The sequence below is a fragment of the Orbicella franksi genome, chromosome 11 (assembly GCF_964199315.1).
Source record: "Orbicella franksi chromosome 11, jaOrbFran1.1, whole genome shotgun sequence".
NCBI lineage: Eukaryota > Metazoa > Cnidaria > Anthozoa > Scleractinia > Merulinidae > Orbicella > Orbicella franksi.
The window spans coordinates 17,767,911-17,777,209 of record NC_138155.1 but is presented as its reverse complement, the minus strand read 5'-3'; the positions used below and the strand labels follow the sequence as shown (position 1 = coordinate 17,777,209).

The following is a 9,299-nucleotide window of genomic DNA, read 5'->3' as shown; positions in this document are numbered from 1 at the left end:
CAGCTTGATTAGCAGACCTTTTCTCCACTCCTCTGGTATCTTCTCCTCATTCCATATCCTGTTGCAGAGGCCCAGGAGAACCTCCTCTGATGTGTCCCCTCCCGCCTTAATTGCCTCTGGTGGAATATTGTCACATCCTGCAGCCTTCCCGTTTTTTAACTTCTTTATAGCATTCTTGATTTCAATACGTGTAACGTGACCTGTCCTGATGTCAAGCTCGTCATTTGGCTCCACCTCTGGCGGGTTGATCGGCTCCTCATGGTTAAGCACTGTTTGAAAGTGCTCCCTCCACCGGTGCATCTCCTCCTCTGCTGTCCTGAGCAACACACCTGCCTCATTTCTCACTGGCTTACAAGTTTTTCTGGATCCTCCCACTTAGCTTTCTAGTGATCTCGTACAAAGTCCTTGCATCACCTCTCTTTCCAGCCTCCTCAGCTCTCTCAGCTTCTGCTTCCACATACGCCCTCTTGTCTCTCCTACACCTCCTCTTCACCTCCCTATTTAACTCTTGATATCTTTTACTTGCCTCTCTCTTCTGGTTTCTTGTTCTGGCCATGTTTATGGTGTTTTTTTCCACCTTTCGCTGCTCGATTAACTCCCAAGTCTCCTTGCTGATCCACTCCTTCCTGTTTGCCTTTGCCCTATCCAGCACCCGCTCGCAGGTCTCCACATAACCTTGTTCAATCTGCCTCCATTCATCATCCACTGACAGTTCCTCCTCCTCCATCAACTGCTGCAGACCCTGAAATCTGTTATGCAGTGCTAGCTTGAATGCCTTCCTAACCTCCAGATCTTTCAGCTTGCTGACCTCAAAACGCACTCGGCCACTATCCCCCTTTCTCACTTTGGCAATCCTTAGCCTGACTTTTGCCATCAACAGGTGGTGGTCTAACCCAACGTCTGCTCCACGCATCGCGCGAAAGTCCTGCAGTGAGCTCCTCCATCTCTTGCTAAATGCCAGGTGGTCGATCTGATTCACAATACCACCATCAGGAGACCTCCATGTCCGCTTGTGACACTCCTTATGGGGGAACAGCGTTCCACCGATTACCAGTTCATTTGCCTGACAGAAGTCCGCCCATCTCTCACCATTTTCATTCATCTCAGCTCTTGCTCCATGTTTACCCATCACCTCCTCTCTGCCTGTGTTATCCATTCCCATCTTAGCATTCATATCTCCCATGACGATCTTCACATCTCTACATGGCACCTGCTCCAAAACCATCTGTAGCTGGTCGTAGAAATCATCCTTCACCTCCTCCGTTGCCTCATTTGTTGGGGCATAGCATTACAAGATGGTAACCTTCTGCCACCTCGAGTTGAACCGGGCTCTGATTATCCTCTCAGACACTGGCTCCCATTCCAGCAGACATTGTGCAGCTTCTTTGGACAGAATAAAGCCAACTCCTCTCTCATGATTTTCACCTTCATCCATTCCTGAGTATAGCACAGTTTCGCCTGTAGCTACCCTCAACTTCCCACAAGAGTTCCATCTCATTTCACTTACTCCTAGAATACTAATACCATACCTCTGCATCTCCTTGATCACCTGTGCGCACTTACCAGTCTCAAACATTGTCCTAACATTCCATTGCCCGATCTTCACACACGCTTTTGGCGACAGCAATTTCGTCGGCGGTTTATGCGTCATTCGCTGCTTCGCACGTTGTTCCAACCGGGTGTTAGTTCTAGCTTCGGTTTCTGTAATAAATAGCATTTTCTGGGAGCGGGTTATCAGCCCGCCGCCCAACCCCCAACCTGGAGGACCAGGGGCTGTTCTTCGTCTGGCCTCTACCCTTCGACCAATCCGGCATGGTTAGACCTGCCGGGGAACAAAGTCCCCGCCGGCACAGCTCTCCGGGTCATGGAGACACACAAGCTTCACCACCACGGCAAGGTGTCAGCCCAACGTGACATAGCTATTAATAAATTTCATGATCCCCCTCAGTGTCTTCTCACACATATTCACCTTTCGACATGTATATTTAGTGCTTTTAACGGTCATGTGACAATAATGTTTCTAATCGTGATGCTGACTGACAGATTAATAAAGCCGCCATGGTGCAGTCTCTTGATCCATGTCTTCCCGATATCTGATCAAGGTTCTAAGAGAAGTTTTCACAGGCGTCGAATAAAGCATAACAGGTGACATAAATTAAAGTGAGGCCCGATTCGCCCGAAGGGACAAGCCAGCGTACGGGGTCCGAGGGTATGTTCCCCCAGAAAATTTTTAAAATTTTAGGTGGCCAAGGATGTGATTTCCTGCATTTTTGGAGGAAAGTGTTACGGAAAATGAGTTGTTTAAGATCATAAAATTAGATGTAGCAAGTACCGCTGTTTCACCTTTTTAATCAAATACTATTTTCTTCTTGAAACGTCTCAGTATTTATATCTTAATTTATTGTTATATGAGGGCAAATTTCAATGACCAGAACAGGTGGTTACATTCGATTTTACAGCCAATAGAATTCCGCCGTTCTACTGAGAGCCCTGTGACAGATATGGTCTGATGTCAGTTGACATACCAGCAACTAACCATCCCAAGTGTTTGGAAACTGCAAAGTTACTTTTTAGAGTGCCAAAAAGCCGTCCACCAAGTCTGTATGGGCATGTGACATTTAGTGATCCTCCCTTTTGGGCTCTCAGTTATGACTGATCCCCCATTCTGTCATCCTAAAAATCCTCCGCCGCCCCCATCCCCGTCCCCCGCTCGAATTATAAACCTGGAGTCTGATCATTTATGAATAGCTAGTGAGGTCTCATTCGATAGCTAGTGTAAAGGGAATAACACTTTCATTTCACTAGAATAACAATTTTTTTTTGTAAAGTCGCGTGTAAGGAGACACCGAAAACGAAATCCACAGGTCCTAATTAAGAGTGGAGATTATTCGCGCTGAAATTAACGCTATCAACTACAATAACGGGCCGACTTCTGTTTTATATAAAAAAACACCAGAATTTATTTTGGAACTGGCATTTCAAGAAGGTTACTGTATTCTCTCGATTAATAACCCTTTAAACCTCTTAAGCTTTTGTTTCAAACTTGGCCCGACTGGGCTAGGCATAATTTATTTGTTTACTCTTTATATTCTATGGTAATTTTTGCTGCCATTTCTTGCGGTCCTACTTACAGGTAGCCTGCCTTTAAACGAGCAAATACGGTAACTGTCGCTTTTAGGAAAACAATCTTTATTATTTCAATATTTTTTTTCAAAGGTAAAACAAAAATCCACGCAGGTTACTGCAAAAAATAAAATAGACGCCCTATGCAAAAGAACACCACTGCACGGCACGTTAACTCTTAAATGGTTTTCTTTCTCACGAGATGTTTGAGAAACGCGTTTCACGGCGTGATTTTCATTGCGATTTTAAAATAACAAAATTTCTACTTGTCATTTTAGTGAGGAAAATTTATATTTTGGCAAAAAAACCTTTCTCCCGTGTTTTCCACTTAGACCCCGTGTTTCCCACCAGTTCCCGCGTTTTCCACACCCCGTGTTCTCCACACCCCGCGTTTTCCACAGGCCGCGTTTTCCAAACTCCGCGTTTTCCACAACCCGGAACTCCGTACCCCGGGACCTTGTCCGCGTATTTTCCAGCTAGCCCCTCGAGGATGGTAGTAAGTCTGTGACAAAAGAAACCGGGAAAGCGTTCAAATGTTGCTACAGACTCCGTGGCACGTAATGAAATCGCAAATTAATTTAATCAGTCTTTAAGGGGACTCGCTCACCGATGTAGGATATATAATCTCGGTCAACTGAGTAGCGATGGTCTTCAATACTTCTTCTTGAAAAGCTAACACTTCTCAGTTGTATTAACCGATATCACTGAGGTGGCAACTGCGTAAGAACGTGGTATTCTGTGACTATTTGATAATTAAATTACTTCTTATTTATTAGAAGATGGAATAGCGAGTAACCGTGAAATAAGAGCTGCGAGGAAAAAACTTGACGAAGCCCAAGAGAATGTTGTTGAAGATTTGACATCGTTGCCTGTGTTGTATTCGGAAGCTAGAGATCGGCATGCTGTTGAGAAGACAAGCTGCGAACTTGATGAAATCGAGAAAGAATTTGGTAATGCCCAAGAAAGTGTACAAGAATATTTGGACGCCAATAAGGATGAATTATCGAGTCAAGCGTCGGGATTTTCCGGGAAATTACGAAGTTTGCATTCATAAGAAACGAAACATGGCCAGCGCGTGACCGAGTTCGAGGAGCGATTACGCGAAAAAGAAGAATCTGTCAAGCGTGCGCAAAAGAAAATGGAGGAACAATATGCCAGTTGTCAAAAAGAAATGGAAGCCGAAGTTAGAGAGGCGAAGGAGGAATTAGCCCGTGCAAAAGGAGATTGCAAAGAAAAATATTCGAAGCTCGAGGGTGCCATAGACGAGGAGCTTGAAAGGGATGTTAAACCAGAAGAGGAGGAGAAGACTGTAGAAGAATCACCGAAACATGAGCTCGGGAAAGACATGTGGAAACAATTGACGAGGGTTTCTATTCCGGTATTTAGTGGACACAAGCGGTGGTATGGAAGCTGGTAGGCAGCATTTATGGCTTGTGTTGACAAAGCGCCAGCCACTGCATAGTATAAATTGTTGCAGTTGAAGAAGTATTTGTCTGGAGACGCGTTGGCAACAGTGGAGTACTTAGGACATTCGACTAAGGCCTATAAAGCGGCCAAGAGTAGATTGGAGGGAAAATTCGGTGGTCAACGCCATCAGATAGATTTGCACTTAGAGGAATTGGACCAGTTCCGACCGATTCGTCCTGGAAACGCCAAGGATCTAGAGAGGTTGGCAGACTTAACGCACGTGATCGTCATAAGTCTGAAAGAGGCTGGATGAAAAGAGAAACTTAGCAATGGATCCTTATACATGAAGGCACAAAAGAAAATGACCAGCACTATGCTTGCTAATTACAACAGATGGGTGTTTGAGCAGAAAAAAGTGGAATGTGTTGCGACACTTCGTGGGTAGATCATTCAAGACGCTGAATTCCAGACTGTTGCGGCAGAGACACTATGTGGGCTGATAGGAAGACGAAGAGATAGCTCATACACATTCTTAGGTCGGACAAGTGGTCCATGAAAGCCTGTGAGCACAAATTGCCCACTTTGTAAGAGAGATCATCCAGTGTGGAGCTGCGCAGAGTTTAAGAAATTGATATGCAAAGTCGTTGGCAAAAGGCTAAACCGCTAAGACTGTGTTATCATTACCTCGGACGAAATCACAAGGGAGGGCGATGTGCTCAAAACTGTCGGTGTGGTATTGATGACTGTCAGAAAACGCATAATCGGGCACTGCATGGAGATGAGTTTGTAAATGGTGGAAGAGCTAGCGAGTCACAAGTGATAGAGCCAGGGAGGATCCTACCCTTGCACATGGGAGCTAGTGAAAACAATGCACACAGTTATGGCACAGAGGGGGAGCGAAGCACCTGTCCTGAACACTCCTTAACAACAACCATGGCAACCACAAAAGGTCCAGAGCCAGCAAAGTATCTTACTTTGCGTACAGTACCGGTGGTGGTGAAGAATGGGAGCGAAGAATGATTGTAAATGCCTTACTAGATGACGGAACAACAAAGACCTACATAAATGGTGATGTGCCTGCTGAGCTAAGGTTGGAAGGAAGCTCCAAACGAATCACAGTTAATGTGTTAAATGGCGAGGAAGATTCCTTTGAAACCATGCCAGTGGAATTTGACCTGCAGAGCATTGATGGCAAGACTCGTGCAAGAATTTGAGCATTTACGGCAACACGGGTGACTGGGAACATGAGACCAGTTAACTGGAAAGAGTAATCGGGAAAGTTGAAGCACCTGGAAGGTGTTAACTTCCCAAATCTTGGTCCTTGGCCAATCATCGACATGTTGATTGGCGTAGACTATGCCGAATTGCACTTTGCCATTATAGATGTTCGTGGTCGACCTGCGGAGCCAGTGGCTCGACTGACGCCTTTAGGCTGGACGTGTATTGGTTCACCTAAGGTGACAGAGGACAGGGTGCAGCAAACAAATTTTAACATGGCCTATTTCGTTCAGCAACAAGAGGAAGAATTGAGCTCTGTATTGTAGAGGTTTTGGGAGATCGACTCATCTGGGTCAATTATAGAAAGAGAACTGCTGAAAAAAGAGGAAGTGTCGGTGATAAAAGAATTTGAGAGCTCAGTGCAGTTCAAAGAGGAGAGATATGAAGTAGAGATGCATGTATGGAAACCAAACGCACCCGAGTTACCAAACAACTATGAGATGGCAGTGAGCCGGTTGATCAGCACTGAAAAGAGACTTCTTAAGGATACTCGGCTAGCGGAGTCTTATTCAGAAGTCATCAGCAAGCGCACACAGAAGGGCTACATTTCTAAAGTTACACCCTTTAAGACAGAGGAGAAGGCCTGGTATCTTCCACACTTTGCAATTATAAGACGTGAAAAGACAGCTACGAAGACTAGGGTGGTTTTTGATGCCTCTGCAAAATTTGATGGACTGTTATTGAATGACGTCATCTGCCAAAGACCAAAACTCCTAAGGGATATCTTTCATCTACTGCTCCGTTTTCGACGTTTTCCAGTAGCCCTAGTATGTGACATTGCAGAGATGTATCTTAGAATTGGGATATCATGCTCGGGTAGACCATTCCATCGTTTCTTGTGGAGGCACGTAGATTAGTCAAGACCTCCAGATGTTCATCAGTTCAATAGCCTTGTCTTTGGAGTTAATTTGTTCCCATATCAGGCACAATTTGCTTCTCAGAAGCATGCAAGGCAAAACCAAGAGCACTACCCGAGAGCGACCGAGACAATGTTGGAGTCTACATACATGGATGACGGGATGGACTCTTCCCCTAGCGAAGAGAAGTGTGTAAAACTTTACGAGGAACTATCAGCGCTGTGGGGTTCCGCGGGTATGCATGTCAGAAAGTGGCTTTCGAACTCAGAACAAGTACTTAAGAGGATGCCTGAAGAAGACAGGGTTTTAGAAGGGGACTTAGACAAAGGAAATTTGCTGTCAATGAAAACGCTTGGTGTGTTGTGGTTGGCTAAAGAAGATGTTTTGACTTACATAGCGAATCCACGAGATGAGAAGTTTCAGTTGACCAAGCGAAATCTCCTGCGTAAGATAGCCATGCTAATTTGACGCTATGAGGTTTCTGGCGCCATACTTGATCCGGGCAAAGATTCTACTGCAAGAGACATGGACCTCAGGATTACATTGGGATCACCCACTAGATCCGAGCCAAGCTAGACAGGCCTAGAAGTGGTTTGAAGAGCTGAGAGAGTTGTCAGACGTGCAGGTCCCTCGTTGCCTGCAGGTTAACTCATATTTTGAAACAGTTACCTTGCACACTTTCACAGATGCATCAGGGGATGCGTATGATGCAGTAACTCACGTTAGGTACCGGTACAAGGGTGGTACAGCCTAGTGGCCTCTAAGTCACGAGTGACACCACTATCAGCTACAAGCAGTCCAAGACTCCAGTTTATGGGAGCTGTTTTGGGATTAAGATTGGCCCTGTCTATAGCCAAGGTCCTTAAGATTGACCAGATCCTACTCACATTCTGGAGTGACAGTATAAATGTAATGTGGTGGATTCGAAGACCCAGCCGAAATTTGAGACCGTTCACAGGAAATCGAGTAGGAGAAATACATGATTCAAGCAGTCCTTCTCAGTGGCGTCATGTTAGCACACACCAGAATCCTGCTGACCTGCCAACCAGAGGAATGTCTGTGACTGAGGTAAAAGGAAGCGAGATGTGGTGGAAGGGTCCGAAGTTCCTGAGCATGCAAGAGGACACATGGCCAGAAACAGAGATTGATGTAACTCCTGAAGCAACACTAGAAGTCCGCAAGAAAGTGAGGGCAACATTTGATGTGCCAGGCACAGAATCAGTACTATTCGCGCTTACTCCGCAAACGACTTGGCGTTTACATCCCAGCAGATAAACAAGAGAGTTAGGGCATGGATACATCGTTTCGTGAAGAACCGTGGAACGCCGTCAGAGGAGAGGAGTTCTGGAGAACTTAGCAGTCGGGATCTCAGATGCAGAGACTGACATCATCAAAGAGGCACAACACGAAGCCTTTCAAGAAGAATACAAGGCGCTGTTCAATTTCAAGTCTCTTCCGCAAAACAGCAAGTTGCTAAGTTTGAACCCCATCCTAGATGAAGATGATCTGCCTCGATCAGATGGGAGACTACGCTATCTGCTACGTGCCTTTCGATGCTAGATATCCAGTCATTCTACCAAGGAAGAGTGGGGTGACCAGACTAATTGTGAAGTGCTATCATGAAAGAAGTAACCATGCAGTATGAACCAATCATACATTGTACTTGCTGTTAGCCAGATTCTGGATCATGGTAGATAGAGACGAGATTCGTGATTGGGAATGAAAGTGCTGTGATTGTCGGAAGAGAAAGGCGAAGGCTGCTAAACAGATAATGGCCCCCCTACCGAAGATTTCACTAAAACTGCGTTTACGAACAATCGCCCGAACAGCGGTTGACTTTCGCTTGACCATTACAGGCAAATGACTCAACGATTAGTCAATGACCACTTCCTTGTTGTTGGCAAAGAAACCGCTCGGGAGATGATAAAGATCCTTGATCCTGAACGGGTTGAGTTAAGAGCAAGGCACAGGCTAAAAAGGAGGCAATACATAACCAAGGAACCCAACCGTCTGTGGCACATTGATGGCTATAATAAATTGAAGCCATTTGGTTTTTGTATCCATGGAGCCATCGATGGATTTAGCAGGAGAATATCATGGCTTCACGTTGGATAGACCGACAATGATCCTACTGTTGTTTTCTGTACTTCGATGACTGTGCGGCAACTTGGAGAAGCTGGAAGGGTTATTAGAGCTGACTGCGGAACTGAGATTGGATATGTCCCAGTAGTTTAAAGGTTTATTAGGCGAGATGGTGGAGATCATTGGGTGGGGGATGATGGTTTTATCTATAGAAAATCAGTTTCTAACTAACGAATCGAAGCGTGGTGGAGTATACTAGAGAAAGACTGATGGATAGATTTTTTCAGAGATATGAGGAGCTTCCGCCTTTATCATGACGATGATGACTGTATTGAGGTAGAACGTCTCAAGTTTTGTGTCATACCTATATTGCGTGATGAACTTCATCGCGCAGCAAGACTGTAAAATCTTCATCGAATTCGACCTTCAACAAACATGGAATCTCCGTCTGGAAGGCCCGATGTGCTGTTCTTTCTCCCGGAAATGTCGGCTAGAAGGAAATATACGGTGGATGTTGACTTGGACGAACTGGAACTTGCAGAGGAGAAATGT

The 9,299-nt window shown here is 45.3% G+C and overlaps 2 protein-coding genes and 2 pseudogenes across 2 annotated transcripts; 2 read left to right on the top strand and 2 right to left on the bottom strand.

Moving 5' to 3' along the window:
• Positions 1 to 349: 349 nt before the first annotated feature.
• LOC145502158 (uncharacterized) lies at positions 350 to 1,225 on the bottom strand. The gene has a single exon (XM_081481428.1). The coding sequence runs from the start codon at positions 1,223 to 1,225 to the stop codon at positions 350 to 352; it is 876 nt and encodes a 291-aa protein (XP_081337554.1).
• A 63-nt stretch (positions 1,226 to 1,288) lies between these two features.
• LOC145502157 (protein CFDP2-like) lies at positions 1,289 to 1,651 on the bottom strand. The gene has a single exon (XM_081481427.1). It carries the CDS (start codon positions 1,649 to 1,651, stop codon positions 1,289 to 1,291), a length of 363 nt encoding a protein of 120 aa, XP_081337553.1.
• A 2,299-nt stretch (positions 1,652 to 3,950) lies between these two features.
• Positions 3,951 to 7,139, top strand: LOC145460381 (uncharacterized; annotated as a pseudogene).
• Positions 7,132 to 8,511, top strand: LOC145502155 (uncharacterized; annotated as a pseudogene).
• Positions 8,512 to 9,299: the final 788 nt, after the last annotated feature.